This window comes from Pristis pectinata, chromosome 3 (assembly GCF_009764475.1).
Source record: "Pristis pectinata isolate sPriPec2 chromosome 3, sPriPec2.1.pri, whole genome shotgun sequence".
In the NCBI taxonomy this organism is placed as follows: Eukaryota; Metazoa; Chordata; class Chondrichthyes; order Rhinopristiformes; family Pristidae; genus Pristis; species Pristis pectinata.
The window spans coordinates 96,520,685-96,544,851 of record NC_067407.1 but is presented as its reverse complement, the minus strand read 5'-3'; the positions used below and the strand labels follow the sequence as shown (position 1 = coordinate 96,544,851).

Here is a 24,167-nt window from a genome sequence, read left to right as displayed (position 1 = left end):
TTTCTTAACTCTTTCCCACCCAAACCCCTCAAAAAAAATTTTTTTTTGATTATTAGAGTTCAGTTGCAATGTGATCTGTGCCCTCCAGTATCTTAAACCAAATGATGACTGTTTAAATCTTGGTCAACGTCCGTCCTGTTTTTCAGCAGGCAACTGTGGTAAGCAGTCAGGAGCAGAAATTACAGTTGTTCACTTTACTGACCCCAGATCTCTGGGATGCTTTGGCTTAATTGTATTTCTGTATCACACATTCTGTACAAATTTGGAGCAATCTAATCCTGTCAATGTAATTTTAAGTCCTGTAACCAATTTATAAAGATGCAGGTGTGGAGTATAACAGTTGTAAGAAACATCCAATAGAACAAAAAATTGAATTCAATAACTACAGCTTATCAGCCATTCCAGTCTTGTAAATCATGTTTCCAATGTTAATTTTTCCCCTCCTTCCAATGGTAATTTGAAGTTTCCTTCATCTTCTCTAACTTGCATTTCTCCCACACGTATCTTTTGTCATTCACAGATCTTTAGCACTCTTATTCAGTCATCACCACCATCATGTGTGTTGTTCAATCTCTCCTGGTAACACACTTTCCCTTTTGTTGTTTACTCCCTTTCATCATCTTCTGCATCTTAACATTTGCTTTACCTCTAACTTTTCACAGTTCTGGTGCAAGATCATTGATCTAACAATGTTGACACAGGTGCTGCCTGACCTCAGTGTTTCCAGCATTTTATTTTGGTACTTTGCTTTCACTGAAATTGATTGAATGTGACTTTATATCCAGATTTTTGATATTTTGGAGCAGTCATATGTCCAAAGCTTGGATTTTTTTCTTCATGTTTCAGGATTAGTGTATTATCTGCAAGCCCAGCATCTATTGTCCTTTTGTAATTGCCCTTGCAAAGGCGATGGGCTGCCACTTAAAAGGCCACAGTCCTCTGGTGAATGTATTTCCACAGTGCTATTGGGGAGAAAGTTCCAGGATTAGACTCATTGACAATGAAGGAATGGCAATATATTTCTAAGTTAGTATCATGTACAACTTTGGGCAGCTGCAGGTGGTAATAATTACCAGGATCGGTGGTGGTTTATTTAAGATGATTTTTCTGTTGGTGACAGCTTAGCAAGGATATTATTGAGATTCTTTCAGCTAATGTAAATTTGAGGGTATGTATCCTTTGGATTGGTTTATCCCTGCTCTTAGGCAGTCCCTCAGAAATGAGGACGACCCACTTCCATTCATTTCTGTGGTTCTGAGGTCACTGGTGAGACCGTTCTGGGAACTGCAGACATCTACAGTGGACTGCAGCATACTCTCAGTGAATAACCTGGAAGTTCCTCGTGCCATCATGAATGCTCCTTCTCCATTTCTTTTTTGAGGCAAAGATGACTTAGAACTCTGCCTCCAAAAAATGCTCCTGTGCAAACATTGCCTGTGCACTACAGCTCGGTGACCTTGGACAATGGAGGATGAAAATTTTCTCATTTGCCCTCTAGACCATGCAGGAAGCTAGGGGTTAGGGGCTTCTTGGGAGATGGTCCCCTGGGGATTAGGGACAGCACTGGAGCCAGAGCCCTGTGGCTGTAGGGACAGGATGGGAGACTGACCATGTGGAACTTGGGGAACATGGGAGCCAGAGGCCCGGTGGGTTTAAAGGCAACCATGGGAACTGAACTTCCAACCAGATGGGAGATTTTACCATCAGATTTCTCCTGGAGAGTTTTTTTGGGGGTTGGGGGGGGAAGTCAAGGCTAGATCTTGGGCTGAGCAGCCAGCAGCTGGGGGAGTAGGGGGGTGGCTGGTTGAGGGAGCGAGCCAGGGAACCAAAAAGGAAAGTGTCTCACATGGAAGGGGGAAGGAAAGGAAAGGAGGGGGAGAGCTGCTAATTCGTAACCCCACATGGAATCCTAATAAAATCTCGTTTGACGAATTGCAGCTGTGTGCTGGATTCCGATTGTAATGCTGCTACTGAATGCTGTGTAATTTCATGTATCATTATCATTTGAAAGCACCTATTACTGTCAAAGCCAAACTTTGGCCTTGTCAGCTTCATTGGTACTGCCTTAAAGCAATGGATACAATTAGAGTTTGCTGTAGGAGGAGGAATGTACTTGTCTGACAGAACATGGGGCAAATAAAAAAAAAATTGTTTTGGGTATCCTCAATGCAGCAGCTCAGTTGAATAGAACCATAGAACCATACAGCACAAAACAGGCCCTTCAGCCCACCGTGTCGTGCCGTCCATCAGACCACCCTCACGCTACCTAACCCCTTCCTCCCGCATATCCCTCTATCTCACGTTCCTCCATATGCCTATCCAACAAGCTCTTGAACCTGTTCAATGTATCTGCCTCCACCACCACCCCAGGCAGTGCATTACATGCACCAACCACTCTTTGGGTGAAAGACCTCCCTCTGACATCTCCCCTGAACCTCCCACCCATAACCTTAAAGCCATGACCTCTCGTCTTGAGCATTGGTGCCCTGGGAAGGAGGTGCTGACTGTCTACTCTATCTATTCCTCTCAATATTTTATATACCTCTATCATGTCTCCTCTCATCCTCCTCCTTTCCAGTGAATAAAGCCCTAGCACCTTAAGCCTCTCCTCATATTCAATACCCTCCAATCCAGGCAGCATCCTGGTAAATCTCCTCTGCACCCTCTCCAATGCCTCCACATCCTTCCTATAATGAGGCGACCAGAACTGAACACAGTACTCTAAATGTGGCCTAACTAGAGTTTTGTAAAGCTGCATCATAACCTCGCGGCTCTTAAACTCAATCCCGCAATTTATGAAAGCCAACATCCCATTGGCCTTCTTAACTGCTCTTTCCACCTGTGAGGCAACTTTCAATGAACTGTGAATATGAACCCCCAGATCCCTCTGCTCCTCCACACTGCCAAGTACCTTGCAGTTTACCCTGTACTCTGCCCTGGAGTTTGTCCTTCCAAAGTGTACCACCTCACACTTCTCCGGATTGAACTCCATCTGCCACTTCTCAGCCCAGCTCTGCATCCTATCAATATCCCTCTGTAAGCTCCGACAGCCCTCCACACTATCCACAACACCACCTATCTTAGTGTCATCTGCAAACTTACTAACCCAGCCCTCCACCCCCTCATCTAAGTCATCTATAAATATCACAAAAAGTAGAGGTCCCAGAACCGATCCCTGCAGGACACCACTAGTCACTGCCTTCCAATCCGAGGGCACTCCTTCCACCACAACCCTCTGCTTTCTACATGCAAGCCAATTCCTAATCCACACAGCCAAGCTTCCTTGGATCCCTTGGCCTCTGACCTTCTGAAGAGGCCTACCATGAGGAACCTTATCAAATGCCTTACTAAAATCCATGTAAACCACATCCACCACACTGCCCTCATCAATCTTCCTGGTCACCTCCTCAAAGAACTCTATCAGGCTTGTGAGGCAAGATCTTCCCTTCACAAAGCCATGCTGGCTGTCCCTAATCAGTCCATGATTCTCTAGGTGTTCATAAATCCTATCCCTTAGAATCCTTTCTAACAGCTTACCCACCACAGACGTGAGACTCACCGGTCTATAATTCCCTGGCCTATCCCGCATATGGTATATGTAATCTAAAATTATTTTAATGACCGCAAACTAAGTTAGTGCCGTACTTAAGCTGCATTTATAACAAAATTACGCACCTCCTTATGCACATTACATATGACAAAAGGGAAGCTTATTTCTCTGAGGTAGTCTGTCAGCAAACCATTTCCTATTATGGACAGTGGTGCATGTAAGGAGGAAGTTCTTGTGTTGCTTCAGTTTTATTTTTGTTTGTTTCCTAAGAACTGTTTTTTGTAATCAGTCCATAAGAGAAAACAGTGGGTGTCAGATGGCTTTTTGGATTCAGTCAGACTGTAATTTTTTTCTGTTTGATAATGGACCTTTGAATAGTAACACAGGTGAGAACATGTCACAGCACTGTTGAAGTCATGTTTTGCAAAATATTAATTAGCTGAAAAAGCAATTGAAGTGCCTTTAGATTTAATTTCATTCCTAAATTAGCAGTGCTGATTCGCAGATTCCTTGATTGTTTTGTCTCAAGGATATTCAGCAAGTAACCAAGCACAGTGTAAAAGTAGATTTCTAAATGTGTTCATATATTCTCTTTGCAAACATAAGCCTATTGCCCTGGCCAAGTTACTTTAAACACGTTTTCGTAAAGTGCTTGCATTTATTTCATGTACTTCCTGTGATGTCTGTGGTGTATGCTATTACAGCCGAACAGGTTGTGGCAATGTTAATTTGTACAGAAATGAAATTGAATGTTTATGAGCAAAGAGATAGTTATCTAATTTTGCAACGAGATGGGCAAGGGTCTGTACTGCATCAAAGCAGAAAAAACTACTTTAAATTAGGTGAATGTATCTCAATTATGTATGCATTCTGCGAGAAAGTGGCATTGTCTGTCTCAGAAACATTAAGACAGAGACATTTTTGAAACCATTTAAGGAGTTGGTGTCTGTGTTGGTAAATCCTGTTACTTTTTAATTTTATGGTAATCTGGGATGGTTGAAAACCATGTCGATGTTATAGCTGTAATTTTGATGGTGCAGAATATAATGCAATTGAATATAATGTGTCTCAATCATAGTTTATGTTGCATTTGGAATCTTCTGTTCAATATTTTCAAAATTTCTTCTGCATTGGTTGAGATTTTGATATATAATGCAGTATTTTCTCAGAGAATTGTCAGCATTTTTTCATTCCCTCCTCTTGAAGGCATTAACGTACAGATTCTTCCCTGGTTATGAACATCTGACTTGAGGATGCCTCATACTTGCAAACAGGCATTTGAGAGACTGGCGGGCTGGGTCAAGCTGAGCAGAGACAGGAATGCTGAGCAGACTCACTCGTTCACTCACTGAGTCAGTGAGGTCAGCTGGCAGCCACTCTTCCCACACTCTCCTCTCTCAGCTTTTTTTGTGATCCTGTCCCACATGCTGTTTTTGTTTATTTCCAATTTACGAAAAGTTTGGATTATGAAGAGTTCTCAGGAACTGAACCCTGTCGTGACTTGGGGACTGCTTGTACAGAAATATTTGCATGAGTGTCAGTTGCACTCCTGCTACCTTGTTCATATCCTTAGTTATTGAGTACTGGCAATATTTTAATTTTGTAAAGCAGTATAGTGGATGTGTTTTTTATTCATGGCTAAGAAAATGGTACAGTTAACTGCAGATAAAATGGACAAAAGTGCGATAAAGTAAAATATCCTTCCAATAATTGGGAGAATTTGCAGTGGAAAAACAACTTGACCTAAATAAACAGTCTACCTTTTAAATTAATGTTTACATTTGCTGTTGGATAATGTCTGTGGAGTGCTTTTGTAATGCACATCCCTTAGTGCATTGCAGTTCATTGTTCCAATCCAGGGATATGGTTGGTTTGTTTGTTTTGTGGAGGCTGGATTGGATGGGCAGAGACCACAGAAGGTGTAGTGGTTTGAAGCATTTGGTGCATTATTGTCAAGGCCTGGTATTGCAGAGTCTGCAGTTTTCACTATTGTAATCTAGTTAGGACCTTGGGCCAAATTCTAGACTCTGCATACTTATGGCAGCATTCATGGGCTTGGCTCAAGAAAGGCAGAACCCTGGCTGTTTTCTCTTCCTCACACTGAGGTTAATTATAATAACTTTCTTAAACACAGCCTTCTTTCTTATTTTATAAATCTTGTTCAAATCAGCCCACCCTTCTTTAAAGTACAGGGAACCAACACATTCAACCTCTTTGGGAAACCAAGGTGTTTCAAATTGGAATTTAATTTTCAGTTTCCTCTTCACCTTAGTCATAAGCTCAATTTCATCCACCATATGGGAGCACCTAAACTTTGGCATAGCATTTTAATAAACCAAGTCCCTCGTGTGTACAAGGAAGAGGTATATAGTGAAGTGTTTTGCAATTATGTCCTAGAACCACATTTGTTTTGTCAACAAAGTCAATGGTATAGTCATTTATCATAGCCCTTTAGCATAGCTTTCCTGTCGTCTGGCACTAGGAGGCTGTGCATTGGCAATCTTAGTTACCAAAAAGACAGCTAGAAAGTAAATGTATCTAAATAATAGTCTTAAAAGACGCTGGCAAGATAACGATTGGAGCATGAGTGGTCTGACAGCACTGAGATCTGCTACCCACTTGATGCTCTGTGGCAAGTGACTCACTTCCCGCTACTCCAAAGGCTTTCCGCTATCTATGAGGCACAAATCTGGAGTGTGCTGGCACTTGCCTGGACGAGTGCAGAACCAACAACTTGGAGCTCAACACCAACTAGCATAAAGCGACCTGTTGATTGGCACCCCCTTCAACATGCTGAACATTCCTTCCTTCCATCACTGTTGCACGATGGCTACAATGTGAATCATCTACAAAATGTACTGCAGTTGCTTACCTTGGCTTCCTTAATGTCTTTTTTCAAACTTATGACCCTGTCACCAACAAGGTCAAGGGCAGCAAGCACATGGAACACCACCATCTGCATGTTCCCCGCCATGGATGCTTGCACTACTTTATCAAAGGCGATTAGAGAGGTGCAATAATGCTGACCATGTCAGCAATGGTCACATTTTGTAAAATGAGCATTTTTTTCATTGCTTTTCCAAATGACTCACCTAAACCTTTTCATTGTTAACATTAGATCTGGCCCAAACAAGTCCTATGTCTTGGTTGTTAATACTGAATTCAGCTTAGCACTATGCAAAAGCATTAACCTTCAGTAATTTTACGACAGAAGAAAGTGTGTGTGTGCATATGTGAGACACATACTTCATAATTGTTCTCTGTACTTTGTGATGGAAGCAACAAACTGTTTGTTCCCCATTTCTAATTACATTGTTCACCACTGTTCTCAATTGTATCTGTGAGGTTAAATGGTTAGAACAAGCAAGCCGAATGTTGCAATAGTTGGCTGTGTGGTTGACAGTGAGGAAGAGAGCTTTAGACTTCAGGAAGATGTAGATGGTCTAGTCAGTTGGGCAGAAAAATAGCAAGTTGAATTTAATCCAGAGAAATGTGGCACAGTATATGTGAGGTGCAGCAAAGCAAGGGAATAGGTATTGAAAAGCATGGAGGAATCAAGAGTGTGTGTCCTCACATCCTTAAAGATAGTATTGGTCAATAAAATGGTTAAAGGTAAACGTCATGCTTCCCTTTATTAGCGAAGGCATAGAATATTAGATCAGGGAGATTATGCTAGAACTGAATACAACATTGGTTGCGTCATGCTTGAGCATTGCACACAATTCTGATCACCACATGACAGGAACGATATGATTATACTGGAGAAGGTGCAGAGGAGATTAAGGAGGATTAGAAACTCATAGTCATGAGGAAAAATTGGATAAGCCAGGGTGGATTTCTTTGGAACAGAGAAGGCTGAGGTGAGAGTTGAGGTTTAAAACAAGAAAAAATGAAGGCCTACATGAAGTGAACAGGAAGGATTCATTTTGCTTAGCAGGGGAGTTTCAAATCTGGCATAGATTAAAAGTGATTGGTAGAAGGTTAAGATGGGAAAAGGAAAGTTTTTTTCACCCAGAGATTGGTACAGTCTGAAATTCGCAGTGGAAGAGGTGGAGATAAAAGCAATTGCCACGGTTATGAAGTATTCGTATATGTACTTAGCCCTGACCTGCAGGACTACGAACCTTTTGCTGGAAAGCAGGATTGGCTGGGTCCCTCTTAAGTAGACTGGCATAGGCACAGTGGGTCAAAAGCCACCATCTGGGTCATAATTTTTTATGATCTTATAACTCTGTTGTAACTTTGAATACTGCATTTAATCCTTATGGGATTAGGGCTGATAGTGACTCCGGCCCCTTATTGGTAGAGTCATTGATAATATGTAAATGAAACTTAGGGTTCAGTCAGCAATATGGATTTTATAGCTCAAGTACGGATTTCAATGGGCTCGGGAAGCCTGGGAGCTGAAGAAACCGGGCATGAGATCAAACAGCAAAGCTTTTTTCAGATCTGTTTGTGGGCCAGGACGAGCAAGAATGTTTTTCTATCCCACCCTTTCTCAAAAGGACATCAAGCATTCTTGCTGCACGCTGCTTCTCTCTCCACTTTTCTAGTTGATCCAATTGATGTCTCCTTCCTATCTGTCATTCCCAGCCTTCTACTGACCTTTACTCTTAAATGCTGGGAAATACTGTCTAATAATCTTCTGAATTGCTGAGGACCATTTCAAGCTGCTGTCTACCACAGACTTACTTAATTTGCAGCCAATCTACTATCTGGTTAGCTGCAGGGCTGAAAACATAAATTTAAAAAAGCTTTTTTGGAAACAATTGCCATTAAATTAAGTACATGTCCTTGTTCTTGGTCTTTCCAGGTTTCCCAGCAGTGGATGCAAAAATCACAACAAGTCGTCCAATATATACACACAAGCTTCTTTAATTTGACTTCAAGTATACTGCTGGTCTTCTATTCTCCAGGAAAAGGCTATGATTCTTTTCAGTGGTTAACCAACCACGCCAAACATTTTTCCCAAAATCATATCTATTCAGACAATATGTGCAGACTTTCCATTAGCATTTGGGTTACTTCCTTTAGTGCAGGATTGACCTGAAGTTTTCACTGATCAAAATATTATATTTTCTTTCTTTATTTCCCATTTAGTGAAACTGCAGTATTTACAGCTGTGTATTTGAAATACACAGTCGACTTTTTTCAACACTTTGATTGCCTTTCACAAGCAGTGGAATGTAATATGTAGGCCACGAATATATAAATGCTCTTAATGTTAGAGTGGTTCATGTTACAAAGATAAATAAATGGGTTATTGTTTTAAAAAGTGATATTAAATTTAAGCAGTATTAATTTGATTTTTTAAAAATTGATTTAGAAAATTGCAATTCTGAATTGGTTTGATTATGCTCAAATGAACAAAATTGCTTTTTCCATGCAGACTTAATTCCATATATATTATTTATTTAATACGTGGAGTCTCAAACAAAGCTGCATTTGAAATAACTGAATGAATCATCAAGGCCCTGTCAATATATGGGACTTTCAAACTCATTACAGTAAAAGAATATATATCCTTAAAAGACTGATATTGAGAATTACTGCAATGCTTTGCATGGTATGGACATAGTCTTTTGCTTTGATTTTAAAAGCATGCTTTTATTTGGCTAACAAATCCTTTCAGAAATGGTTTACTGTAAATTCAGCTCCAGTCTTAAAGATGCTTCAGAACGCACAACACATAGTTTGGAACTAGCTGAAAGTTAACTGAAATGACAAGGATTGTGTGTTTACCAAAGGAATACAGGGAGTGGTTAATGCAATTTAAGGAAAGGGATAAATGAGTCTCAACCCTTGTTTTGTATATGATTTGCTTTGATTTTCTTTCCAGCTGCCTGCAAAGAAGCCTTTTTCCTAATTGCTAGCATGCTGAGTTTGGTTTTGGAGAATGGAGAAGAATCTCTTGCTCTATTTTGCAGTATTGTTGATGAAAGTTACACTGAAGATTTTCTGTTTGTTGGATTATCTTGCGTATTAAGGGCAGTGATTCTACAGGATATGTGTGAACCAAATAACATTAATCACTGCTAAACCTTGATATTGTCCAGATTGTTTTGTTAGGAAGCATGAGAACAGAAAGTTTGCTTTAATAGATCTTACATGAAGTTTGTTTGGTATAGCTGTGTCTCTGCCCAGTACTGCTTTACTCATGATTTTGCATGGGTAAGATCTTTGGCTTAATGCATACTCACTAAGTGGGCTTGTTTACTGAATCTGCCTTTATTAGTGTTCCATGGAAAAAAGTTATACTCTGTATACAAAATAAAACCTGGCTTTTCACCAAAGTTGTATAAATATCTGGATTTTCCAAAGGTGGGCTGAATCTCTGGCCTAAAATTTGTAGTATACTATAAAAGTCATGCTATACATTTGTGGGCCTGTAACCACAAACTTCAGTAGCACCCAGGCCCTGGGAGATATGGCATCTAGAACAGAGGATGCATTCAGTGGGTGGGGTTTGGGGAGAGCACTGATGTTCAGAGGCTCAGTCGAGTCCTGTGGTGGGGAAAGTACTTCAGCTAGCTGGAGATTGACTCCTTGTGTGGGGCTGAAGGTGGGGACCAAAATCACTAAATCAGCAGTTGGTGAGCAGAGTCAATAATCATGAATTTGTAACATTGTTTAAGGCAGAGGTTTTTAACCTGTGGTCTGCGGACCCCTGGGGGTCCGTGGTGGGTTGCCAGGTGGTCCGCGAGCAAGCCAAGAAAAAAATGGAAAAGTGACCTGTTACAAAGACGTAGCTCAGTTGCTTGTTCCAGTTTTCCACTATTCAGAAAATCAGCCATATCTATTCTATCTGTTATAGGCGACAATCTTAGAGACTTAGACGGTGTTCTCTTCTGGTAAGCTGCTGCCTAATATTCGATTTGTCAGTCAGTAGTGTTCACTACTCACTACTATTCTGTTGTGCACTGTAGTGTTAGCGAGACTGAGTGACGTTGTTGGTGTGCCTTAATAATATTGCTTACTTACTGTGCATTTACACCACAGTGATGTCACTGTTAAACAAAATGTGCGCAAGCATGTAAATTTTAGATTAGTTTTGTTAATTTTGTTTATCAGTAATAGTAATTAAACTGTCCAGCGTGTATTGCTGAGTATGGAGAAATTTCTGAAGAGAAAAGCTGACCAGAAACTGGAAGATTCTGATGACGAAGGGGATAAGGGTGACCGAAAGAGAAAACAACGCAAGTACGATCCAGAATACATTTCATATGGCTTCATCGCGGTGGGGACAAATGCGGACCAACCTCTCTGTGTTGTGTGTTTGCAAACACTGTCCAACGATGCAATGAAACCAGTGAAATTGAAGCGCCATTTAACAACAGTGCATCCAGATATTGCCAGTAAGCTGAAGGAATATTTTGAGTGGCCAAAGGAGCTGTACCTCAAGCAGAAAGGCAAAATGACAGCCTGCGCCACTGTAAGTGAGAAGGCTCTTCGTGCATCATATTTGGTAGCATTACGAATAGCACATTACAGAAAGCCTCACACAATTGGAGAAGAGCTTATACTGCCTGCCGCAGTAGATATGTGCGAAGTTGTACTGGGAAGAGAATCCAGTCAAAAACTGAAAGCCATTCCACTGTCTGATAACACAGTAAGCAGAAGAATTGGCGATATGGCGGAAGATATACAGAGCCAGCTGATAGCACGTCTTCAGGAAGTCAGATTTGCGATTCAGCTTGATGAAAGTACTGATGTTGCCAGTGCTGCGCAGTTGTTGGTTTATGTTCGACATTGCTGGGAAGGAGAGGCTTTGGAAGAGTTCTTGTTTTGCAAGGTGCTCCCAGGGCATACAACCGGTGAAGAACTTTTCCGTGTGCTTGACACTTTTTTTGTACAATCGGCATTGGCATGGATGCAGTGTATTGGAGTATGCACAGATGGTGCTGCCTCAATGACGGGACGGAAGTCGGGTCTAGTCGCACGAGTGAAAGAAGTAGCTCCACATGTAGCAGCAACCCACTGCATGATTCACCCGTGAGGCTTTGGCTGCAAAGAATATGGATGAAAATCTTGCAGATGTGTTTTCCACGTGCATTAAAATTGTTAACTTTATCAAAGCCAGGCCGCTCAATCATCGTTTGTTTGAAAACATATGCCGTGAAATGGAAGCCAGGCATAAGTATTTGTTGCTACATACAGAAGTCAGATGACTGTCACGAGGCCGTGTTGTGCAGCGTGTATGTGAATTGCGAGATGAACTGCTCAGTTTTCTAGATGAGCATAACGGATCGTTGGCACAGTTCTTGACGGATGAGACGTGGGTTGCCAGATTAGCTTAGTTTGCAGATATTTTCAACACTTTGAACAGCTTAAATCTATCATTGTAGGAACCTGGCTCAAATGTTCTGAAAACACATGACAAAATCAATGCCTTCCAGAAAAAAACTCCATATCTGGAAGGGAAGATGCGAGCAAGGCGTCTATGATATGTTTCTGTTGCTGGCTGAGTTTCTGACAGTGAACGAGACTAAGACATTGCGAGCACCGTTTTGAACCATATTCAACAGCTGTCACATTATTTCCATGAGTATTTCGGCGACGATGACATGAGCATGTTTGATTGGATTCGAAATCTGTTTGAATGCATGCTTACTGATTTAACTGGACGTGAACAAGAAGAATTGGCTGAACTGTCATCTGACAGGACTTTGCGCTTGCAGTTCAGCGGAATGTCACTGTTGTCGTTCTGGATAGCATGTTCCCAGGACTATCCACTGCTGTCCGGCAAAGCCGTCAATGTTCTGTTACCATTTGCAACCACTTACTTGTGCGAAATAGCATTTTCTGCAGTCACTGCCATGAAAACCAAATACAGATCATGACTGAATATTGAGGATGACATACGCGTATGTTTGTCGCACATACCACCATGTTTGGACAAACTCTGCAGTGCAAAACAGGCACAACCTTCACATTGAACTGAACACTGAAAGACACCGCTGGTAATTATCGGTGATTGAAATAGGCCCTATTGAAATAGTGACTATGTGCAGTAATTTAAGTGTTGTATGCATGAGTTATCGATTGTTTGATTTTGTGGGCTTTGGGGGTCCGCCATCCAACAAAGACATATTCTGGGGGTCCGCAGCGTGAAGAAGGTTGAAAACCACTGGTTTAAGGGATGGGAATGTGGGAAAGATTGGTGAAGGGTGGTTGATGGGAGTATTGGGGGCCAGTGATCTGGAAGTGATGTTATCAGGAGTAGGAGGTGGGTTGAGATGAGATCGGGTGGATGGAAGGTATTGGTAAAATGCTTGAGGTTGGGGTGGAGGGATGAAGTATAGCAGGTTAGTTCATCTTATCCCAGTCTAGTGAAGCCCAGTGGAAGTGTAATTGTTCCACAGTGATCAGTAAAGTTCCAAAAAGGATGTTGCACTGGGAATGGTGTCATTGGTCGCAGGTCTGATGTGGAAATTGCAGAAGAAGAACATGGCGCATATGGGAAAGAGCCTGGGTGAATTTCCTGAATAATGCAAAATGATGCTGAAGTTTTGCCAGTCAATCACACTGTTCTTGAACCAACTGGCAAAACCCTAGTCAGCACTACAGTTTAGCAGCACTATGCCCACTCTGATCACTTTGCACTAAAATGGAGGTTTCTTTTGTTTTAATTGTTTTTCTCTTGTAAAAATTTTGTATTGTTTATGTTTAGTTTATGTTTTTCTTGGAAATGCTGCTTATTATTATGCTATGTGCCTGTGATGCTGCTGCAAGTAAGTTTTTCATTGCACCTGTGCATACATGTACTTGTGCATATGAGAATAAACTCAACTTTGAATTGGAGGTTATCCTTTTTCAGTCTGTGGAAGAGACCATTTTCAATCAAGTAGTGCTGTAGTAAAGAGTGCTATTTTCATGGTCAGCTTAATCTGAGATTTTTTTTCTAAGTTTATTTAAATTTAGAGCTGAGGAATTCTTATGACGCAAAGAATTCTTAGGATCAAACTTCAGTTTTGAAGGTCCATTAATTGTAGATTGAGGAAAGAAAGAATTTGAAATCATAGGGAGGAATGAGTTCATCAGGAATAATAGAAGAAAGAGTCTTAACCATAAGATTAGTGCTGCAAAAAGGCCAGAGTGGAGGTGTGAGGTACAAGAGACCAATAATCTTAACTCCAGTTGTCTTGATACCCTTGCTACTGAATTCAGGATCTCAGTCTGTCAAGTTCGTTTGGTAGCTGGTATGCAACAACTATTCCTCTTTAGAAGGCAACCTTCACTCCACAACTTCAAATTTGGGATGTGGGACATCAGGACCCTCGTGGACAGTCCCAACACTGACAGCCCTGAATATCATTTTGTTGTCATAGCCCAGGTACTCAGACTCTTTGACATCACTGCCCTGAATGAGATACAATAGGTAGAAGGTGGCCAGCTCAAAGAAAAAGGCAATGGGTGCATCTTCTGGAAGGACAAGCCAGAAAAGGAACACCACCTTCGTGGATTCTGTTTTGCCATAGAGAATGCACTAGTCAGACACCTCAGTGATATCCCCCTCTGGGATAAGTGAACATTTCATGTCTTCTGGGCTCACTGAACCAGCTTTCTGTGGTTACCCAGCACATACATCCGAATCCTGGAAGTTACAGTTGAGGCCCAGGAGGATTTTCACTCTGTCCTTGAGGTGGTCAGAGGGATTACCCAGCTCAAGCCTTGATCTCGGGAGAAAGACAAACTGATCCTTCTGTGTGACTTCGGTGCGAGAGTTGGAAACAGCGTGATCCACTCCAAGGGCATAATTGTCAAGGAGGGAGTAGAAAAAAATAACTCTAACCAAATCCTTGTCCTGATAAATTGCTTGGAGCATAATCTTTTTGTCATCAACAGCCTACTGTGTCAGAGACCAAAGTCCTTATGATGAGATCACTGATCCAGGCATTGACAGCAGTTTGTATATATCATGGTTTGAGCAAGAGACTGCATGGAGTCCTACGTTAGTCTGCATAACGGGTACCAATGAATTTTGGACTGACCACTACCTAATCTGCTCTGTTAGCTCCACCAGTCTGGCCACGAAACAATGACAGCAACAGAAAAGCTGCTACATGAAAGTCAATGTTGAAGGTCTCAAGGATCCCACAGAGAGCTCTTCTCATACAGTGTCCCACAGACAACCTAACCAACAAAAGCTGCAGTGTATCCATAGAGTGACTACAATGGACTCCACCATAATTAGCACTTTTGAAGAGAATCTTGGCTTTTCTTGCAGAAAACACCAGGACAGGTTTTTATAGGAATGACCAGCAAATCCAGGAGCCCATTAATTGCAAACACAAAGCTCTCGTAGATTGGAAACTCCAGCAAAAAGAAACGTTCTGGGAGCAATAGAAAAACCCTTGACTCTATGAACAGGTGATAGGTGGAAGGAATGCTGGAGGTCAGCATGACTATGGAGAGTCCATCACTGTCATGACTGGCCATGGCTTGAAACCCCATGGACCCACTTTGCTGAGAGCCAAGGACAAAGGTGAACCTATCGGGAACAAAGAGGTCATTGGTGTCCACTGGAAGGAATAGTCTAAGGAATTTCTCAACCATGACTCTGAACTTAACATGACCAACCTTGACTCCAGAGCACCACAACCTATCCGGTCAAAACTCATGGGCACCTTGCCTAACAAGAAGTTGAAAAGGTCATTTGTCAAGTGAAAAACAAAGCCCTTGGAGCAGACAATATCCCTGCTGAAGTTCTAAATCATGATAAAAAATAAACTTAAGTCACAAATTCACTGAATCATGTCTGGGAAGAAGAGGTCTTGTCAGGGGACCTCAGACTCCATGATCATGACCAACTTAAGGGATTCACATCCAATTACAGTAACTGCAGAGAGGTCTCCCTGTAGTCTGCCACAGCGAATGTCATCAGCAGAGTCCTCCTCCGTAGTCTCCTCTCGGAAGTCAAAGTACTGCTCTCCAAATCAGTGCAGACTCTCTAATCTCAAGGCACAATGCATACATCTTTCACCAAAAGAAATGCATAGAGCAGCATCAACCATTAAATATGGCCTTTTTGACCCCTCAAAAGCCTTTGACTCTGGCATTACAAACCTTTATCTTAAGCAAGGGATCTGCAACGGACCCTATCTTGATCCAGACTAGTGAAAAACGAGGTTGTGTCATCACTCTTTATTATCACAATGCTGTTACCTTGCCTACAATAAGCTTCCTGCTGGAGTGATTCGACAAAACAAGTAGGAAACTGTCTAATCTATTTCAGAACAAAGGTCACCACCCCCAGTGGTCACTGAGCCAAGTTACACAGATGATGTTTGTAATTGCACGTGTCTGGAGGTTAATACAAGAACACAAGAGAATGGACTTTATGAAACAAAGATCCTTCACGAACCTGCCCTTAGTGTACAGCATGGCCCCCTGACAATACCCTGGAAAACAAGGATCACTTTGCCTGTCTTGGGAGTTGTATCTCAACGGAGGCACCTTCAGCCTTTACCATCTGAGGATGAGTATTTGAAAATTAGGACCTCCACCCTGAAACAGAACTAATGGTGTAACTAGCAGCAGTGATCTCTTCCTTCCTGTACACTTGAGACATGGATTACCTACAGCAGACATCTCAAAACACTGGAGAACTATCAACACTGGATTGGAGGATTTAGTACAGACGCTGGTAAATGGAAAAGGAGCATTAAAGATGGCAGTGAGAACCTTGGATCACATTATCCAGAGCACACAAATGTCAATATAAATGGTGGAAGTGCTACACAACTTCCCAAACCACTCACCCCATGAAGAACCCCTACCCTTCCCCACCCGTGGTGGTCTGCATTGGTCACCATAGAACTTTCAGAACTGCAGTGGAGACCCATGCAACTGACAACGACAAAATTGTGATGACAGGGTAGTTATTAAACATGCATGAATAAACAGATTAAGAGCATTCAGTACACAGTGGAGCACATCTACTACATTCCAGTTCTTTCGTGCTAATCCCAAAAGCATGAACCATTTTTATATTGTGTTGATATGATGTTTGAAAATCAAGTTCTGAAGAGTAGGTGTTGGAGAATCCTGAAGTAAAGCTACTGGATCTTTCTGGTAGCAAAGTCGGGAAGTTTGCATCAGTCGCCAACGATTGAACACCCAAACTGAGAACAGAACAAAGTAAGCAACACACTTTGTTCATGGTATGAATTTACGCCCTTTTTACTTCAACCAAACTTCTGAGCTTTTTTTTAAAAGAAGTCACCATTACCCCATAATTATGAGTTAACCTAAAGGTTGCCATCAAAATAAAACACTGAAGCTAAAAGCAGTCATTATTAATTTTCAACCACTATTTCAATTTCAAGGAAGTATACAAGATTAAAATAGAGAAGTTGCTTTGAGAGATGTGCTGCTCTGTCGGTGTCTTTGTGAAAACGCATTGGGCTGCCTGGCATCTTGCCACCCACCCACCGCCCCCCCCCCACCCCCCCCCCAGCTCTCTGATTCATTACTTGAGGTGCAGAGCAAATAGAAAATAAATTCAGAGAGCACCAAGTTATCATTTCAAGTCTTAATTACCATTTAATGAGATGAATATTAATTGCAGCTGGTCAACCATTCAAAATTTAACTGTTGCAAACGCTTTTGGAGATTATTTTAAAATTAAAATTTTCTTCTTATTTTTGACTTTATTTGTTTTTTTTTCCCTCTTGTTAATTGCTCTTCCTATACCTAATTTGACATTATATTTACCCATTCAGACTTGTATTTCCTTGTTCAGGATTGATTTCACAATGCTTCAATCTGATTAGTTAAGGACTTGCATGGTTGATTACAATGTTCACTTAGATCTCAGATGACACCAGTCAGTTCCATCAGCACATATCCAAAAACATTCAGTGAAAATTATCATGGAGATTAAACAAACCAAGGCAAGCCTAACCGATTGCCCAAGCTGTTCATTGAAATGATTACAGGAATTTTTGAATTATTAATATACTGACAGACTCTTGGTGACTTCAGTTATTTACATTGCACCCTAAATTTATATTACTAACTTTTATCAATAAAGCAGTATTGAATTGATACTATGGTAGGGCATCGAACAACTACATCAGTTAGAATTACCCTTGCATATTCCAGGTTTTTAAATGATCTAGCAAGTTATTGAAAACGTAGTGAAGGTAACAGTCCAGTAATTAGTGAAATGCCAGTCTGCAGATCCAGCTCGTCTAACTTTCATCATGCATTTGCTCCTTGCCTGAAGCTGCTGTATCATTTGCTCATGAGTTATGGCAAATATCATAAGCTTTGCTTGGTACCAAGGTTTGGTCCCAAATCGATACATGTTCCTGGATAATGGGCATTTTGTGACGAAGGCCCTACCTAAACAGGATGAATTTCAAATAACTGCATCGGGGTAGTGGATAATGGGGACAGATTTGCTTAAAATACTGACTTTTTATTAATTGTGGTCATTTGCAAATGTCATAGGCATTTTAGTTTCTGTGCACAATACAGATTAAATTACATGCTTTTATACATTTTTAAAACATTTTTTTCTACAACTTGATAATTGGTTTGTATTATGACTGCTGTTGAAGATCATTTGCTGTCATTCCTCAGCCCTAGTTCCTTAGTGGGGACCAGGAAATCATTGGAGTGGCATTTGGCACAGAGCACAGGGGATGGGAGCCTGGGGCTGCTTTAATTCCTCTCACACTTGGCGTGGGAAGGCGCACATCCCCAGCACTTGGCTCGATCCAACCCCAAAAGCGGGTCCCAGGCCTGCTAATTTCACCTCCCTGTAACTTCCCCTGGCTAACCTCTCTGACAGTTGCTGACTCACCCACCTCTCCCTCCAGAACACTAAGAAAATAGGAGCAGCACTAGGCAGCTTGACCCTCAAGCCAGTCCCGCTACAATCCAGTGTGATGGTGGCTGATCTGCCTCGGCCTCACGTTCTCCTTTGTTCCATGTCCCAAAAGTCCTCAATTACCTGATCTTCCAAAAGTATATCTACCTCTGTGCACTTTCACTTCATGCAGCTGCCTCTCTCTCTACACCATTGCTCTCATTTCCAGACTGAGATTCTGAATCGGTATATGTGAGAGTGTGGCACAGTACCTGGCACTGATGGCCCAAGCCCAAAACAATGCAGTGGAGGACCTTGTATTGCAGAAATCATAGTGTTGGTATGGCCATGTGTATGACTGAAATACCCCTACAGTTGTTGTCCTTAGTGTCCACTTTGTATTGTCTAAAAATGCCCTGGATTTAATAACATTGAGTTAAATTCTTTCTGCTGTAATGTTTTTTTCTATGAAAACCATTCAATTTAAATAAATTCTTCTGTAGGGTTAGACTGCTGCTATTATGAAGCAGTTTCCTGAACTCGTTAGTGGTGTGGCTTTTAATTATGTCATAAATTTGCTGCAGCTTGTTCTGAAGGATTGTTTCTGTTGTCTAGCATCTCTTCAGAGGGTGGTGGCAGAGCCAGAATTATTGCTGTAATCAACTTTCCAAGGTCAAGAGCAGAAAATAGATATGCGCAGATTTGGTCACAGATTTAAAACGTTGCCTTCAGCTTTTGAGACCAGTGCTTCATCAAGGCTGGATCCTGATGTTTTCTTGGGTGTGCATGAAATCTGTGCTGCATGCATGTGAGAGCTTTAATTTGTTTTGGGACTATTTATGGTCTTGTCAAGTTTAAGAGGTTGTTTTCATTTAAATAATTTTTGTAGAGTTCCTGGTTGATGAAGTGCAGGATGTTTTGCAGCTAATTAAGCTTTACTCTCTAGCCTCTTATTAGTTTACAGTGTGATTTGTCTGCATGTTGAAATGTGCTTTTATAATGCTGATTAGCTTCACAGCTAGAGGTGGTAGACTGGTAGTAAACTGCTCTATCTTGATTATTTGTCTATTAACCTAGTGGCTATTTGCATTCCTCCTGAGTCCCTGGCCAGCAACCTTTTCAACCAACTGCAGGTTCTATCCTTACAGTCCTACCATGGCCAGTGTACTCATTTTGATTGCAACTGTAGCCGGAAGTACCATTCCAAATGTAGAGGCTGACCAAGAAATAAAGATTTGATGTCACTTGGGTATATATATATATTAAAAAAAACTGCATGCGAAACATCCACTGTTTTCAAGTATCCTGAAGTAACCCAAATGGAGACGCTCTTTTCATTCAGACTGAAATTCCATGGGATGTGCCAGGATGGAATTCTCCTCAGTGTTCATTTTGTGGTAGTGTGTAGCTATGTTCAGGCTGTCCAAGAGTCAACACATCCATGCCTGTGTCTAAAAAGAAGAGACTTAAAGTCAGGGGACTTGCCTTGGCTGATAAAACAAAGCAGCAGGCAGCAGCAGCCTATTGCTCACTCCACAAGATGTTTTACACGGTGAGTCTTAAACCTATTGCAGCTTTTCTTGGGGGGCTGGGGGGGGGGGGGGTGCTGGTGGGGGGGAAGAGGATTTTCCAGGAGTGCACTTTGAAGTGAGCTCTATCAGATCATCATGGTCCACGGGCATTATCTTATTTTGTTTTGTGAATAACAGATAATGATGTTGGGAGTAATCAATGAAAACTGGATATATATTGCTGAATTCTATTACTAGTCTGACGACACAATTATTACTGTTGAGAAACAGCAAGAACGGTTTTTTATATGTTGTCTAGTCTGTTAAAGATTTCAGAAAATTGTGAAGTGATTTACTGTAATACTGGGAAATTTGATAGGGAGCAAGAGGATGAGGTTTATAAAACAAAGGAGCCTCTTGAACCCTGTTGCTTTCAATATGAAAGTTGCTTTCACCACTGAGAGTGAATCAGCTTCTTTGATAATTAGGAAATAATGAAGTGGCTCTGGATTCCAAAATAAATGATGTAATATAATAGTTAACACATTGGACAGGTCAGTGGTGTGAATGATGCATTTAAGGTTTCATCTGGAAATTATTCAGTATGGTTTCTCTCACACTCCCAGTTGCAACTTTTTTTAAAAATAGAAATTGTATTATAGATGTAACCTTCCACTGTTGCAGAGTTTTATTTCTAGCTTCTTTTGAAGCTGTGTAAAATTAGTATATACTTATGGTTAATGTGCAGATGTCCTGTCAGTTTTGGAATAAGCTATATAAAATAAATAAAAACATGAAGCTCTTAGTTTCAATCATTAATGCTATTGGAATGAGCTGATGTCAACTGTAGTGGCAGTCAGAATACTAACATTGGCCTCAGTGTCCCACTTTACAGAGGAGAAGAGATTGAATGGATTCGGTATCCATTGATTCCTGCTGGCAGATGTGAGTGAAGAAACTCTGACTAGTAGCATGAGGATGATTGTACAAGAGTAGTGAAATTCTGGATGGAAGCTGCCTCTAAATCGCCATAACCTCAACAACCTCTCTTTTGATTCCCCACACCTCCTGCAGATCAAAGAGATGGACATGGGCAATCACATGGGCCCCAGCTATGCCTGTCTTTTTGTTGGCTACATGGAACAGTCTTTATTCCAAGCCTATTCTGGCATACAGCATCAACTCTTTCTTCATTACATTGATTACTGCACTGGTGCTGCTTCCGACACTCTTGCAGAAATTGTAAACCTTATCATCCAGAGTCACAGAGTCATACAGCAGAGAAACGGGCCCTTCAGCCCTACTGATCCATGCTGACCGGGATTCTCATCTGAGGTAGTCCCATTTGCTCGCGTTTGACCCATATCCCTGTAAACCTTTTCTAACCACGTACCCGTCTAAGTGCCTTTTAAATGTTGTTAAGGTACCTGCTTCAACTACTTCCTCTGGGAGCTCATTCCATATACTGACCACCCTCTGAGTGAAAACATTGTCCCTCAGGTTCCTAGTAAATTTTTCTCCTCTCTCATCTTAAACCTATGGCTTCTGGTTCTTAATTCCCTGGAGAAAAAGACTGTGTGTGCATTGACCCTATCTATGCCCCTCATGATTTCATACACCTCTATAAGATCACCTGTCATATTCTGCACTCCATTGGAAAAAGTCCCAACCTGCTCAACCTCTCTCCATAGCTTGGTCCCTCAAGTCCCGGCAACATCCTCGTAGATCTCCTCTGCACTCTTTCCGGCTTAATGGCATCTTCCCTATAGTAAGGTGACTAAAACTAAACACATTATTCCAAATGCAGCCTCACTAATGTCTTCTACAACTGCAACAAGACATCTCACCTTTGCCATCTATTTCTACCCTGCCATCAAATTTACCTGGACTATCTCCGAAACTTGTGGATCAATATGTCTCCATCTCAGGAGAAAGACTTGCTACTGACACTTCTATAAACCCACAGACTCCCACACCACAGCTGTCTCAACCACTCAGCCCTTCCCACTTACCCTCTCTGTCCCCTGGCACTTGCATCTGCAACAGTAAGGGGTGTAACATTGTCCCTTCACCACCTCCCTCACCACCATCTAGGGACCTAAACAGCCCTTCCAGTTGAAGCAGAGGTTTATCTGTACCTCTTTCAACCTGGTCTACTTCTCACAATGTGATCTCCTCTACATTGAAAAAACCAAGTGTATACTAGGCAACTGTTTTGCAGAGCACCTACGTTCTGTCCACAATGGCCCTCTTGAACTCCCAGTTACATGTCATTTTAACTCCCCTTCCCATTCAACACTGACTTGTCTGTCCTCAGCCTTTTCCATTGCTGTGGAGAGCCCAAACACAAATTGGAAGAAGAACATCTAGGTATGAACATTGAATTTTCCAATTTCAGGAAGCACACAGACACTCGCCCTTCCACCTGGTTTTCCTCTCTCTTTGTTCACCTTTCCCATTCCCGCCTCCCTCCCCCCCCCCCCCCACCACCACCACCACCACCCATGTGCAAAGTTGACGGACCCATCAAAAACTCACGGAAGTTAGTTATGTGCACAGAAAGCACGCAATTGTATTTATCAACTGGGTTTAGATCAAATCTTAAAAAAAGTCCTACTTTCCCGGTACATGAAAAGGTTGCGTTAAATCTAAGAATTTCTAGACCATAGTTTAAATAATAAATCAGAGAAACCAACTGTGGGGAGGACACCTTTTGAAGCTTTCTATCACAGCAGGCCAGTGTTAGGCAATATTGCCCATATTTTAGTCATAGATGTAGGATTATGGAGTCATGCAGCATGGAACCAGGCCATTTAGCCCACCATGTCTGTGCCAACAAGTTGGCATCCATCCATACTAGTCCCATCTTCCAGCACTTGGCCCATTGCCAACTATGCCTAGGTAATTCATGTGGTCATCTAGACACTTCTTAAATGCTATCAGTAACTCCACCACCACCACAGTCTTCTTCAGTGCATTCCAATCACCACTATGTGAAAATGGTCCCCCTTAGATCTCCTGGCCCTTACCATAAATCTACATCCTCTAGTTTAATTCATCTTTTGATAGGTGGAAAAATTTCCTGCAATCTACCCCTCCTAATTTTATATACCTCAATCATGTTCCTTTTGCCCTCCTCCACTCTAGGGAAAACAGACCTAGCCTCTGCAGTCTCTCTTCATAACTGAAACACTCCATCCTAGGCAACATGTTGGTGATTCTCCTCTGCACCCTCTCTAGCACTGTCACAGTATGGTGATCAGAACTGCATGCAGTACTCTGGCAGAGGTCTGACTTATGTTTTTAAAGATAGAGTATAACCTCCCTGCTCTTGTATTCAATGCCCTGACTAATAAAGGCCTATATTCGATACACCTTCTTAACCTCATTATCCACCTGCACTGCTACCTTCAAGGATCTTTGGACTCGCACACCAAGGTCACTCTATTCCTCTATACTCCCTTGGACCTTACCATTCATGGTGTATGTCCTAGCCTAATTAGTGCTCCCAGAATTCCTTACCTCATGTTTAACAGGATTAAATTGTATTCGCCATTCTCAGCCCATTTCACCAACACATCAATGTTGCCCTGTAGCTTTAAGACTGCTCTCCACACTATTAACAACTTCAAACCTTCATTCATCTGTGAACTTGCTGATCGTACTTCCTACATCCACATCCAAATCATTTAAATATATTACAAACAGCAAGGATCCCAGCACCGATCCCTATGGAACATCACTAGTCACAGGAATCCAATCACAAAACCAGACCTTTGGTATCACCCTCTCTCCAATTGCCAAGCCAATTTTGGATCCAACTTGCCCAGGATCCCCTGGGTTCTAACCTTTAGGACCAGTCTTCCATGTGGGATCTTGTCAAAGGCCTTACTGAAGTTCAGGTAAACCACATCTACTGCCCTGCCGTCATCAATACACTTTGTTACCTGCTCAAAAAATTCAGGCGGATTGGTTGGAAAAAATCTGCCCTTGACAAAGCAATGCTGGCTATCTCCAATGAGATCTTTATCTTTTAATCAACCCTTCCCCAAAATTCTGCCCCACCCCTTCCATCTATAGGGGGCCAGTATGAAACTGAAGTCTGTAAAATGGGTGAATTCAGAACTGCATGTAGGAGGGAATGTATAAAATTACTTCGCCTTTGTTTAGGGTGATGTACACCACATCAGTTTTACTTACCTATGAAAGTTCTTGACACTATGGAATTTTCATAGCAGTACTTAATAGATTGTATGTTTATATTTTATTGATACATAGCTTTCATTGA

General features: G+C 41.6%; 1 protein-coding gene across 6 annotated transcripts in view; it reads left to right on the top strand.

Annotated features, from left to right (window-relative positions):
• tiam2a (TIAM Rac1 associated GEF 2a) overlaps positions 1-24,167 on the top strand; it is a 217,100-nt gene that overhangs the window by 160,634 nt on the left and 32,299 nt on the right. Inside the window, exons 1-2 of one of the 6 annotated variants that reach the window (XM_052012774.1) lie at positions 19,064-19,176; positions 19,711-19,920. The exons of 3 other annotated variants lie outside the window; for them this stretch is intronic. In XM_052012774.1, coding sequence (XP_051868734.1) covers positions 19,810-19,920 — 111 coding nt within the window. In that variant the 5' untranslated portion in view covers positions 19,064-19,176; positions 19,711-19,809. Of the gene's footprint in view, positions 1-3,866; positions 3,937-19,063; positions 19,177-19,710; positions 19,921-24,167 lie in introns of those variants that run through there. 2 more of the 6 variants (XM_052012777.1, XM_052012775.1) reach the window with 2 other exon arrangements.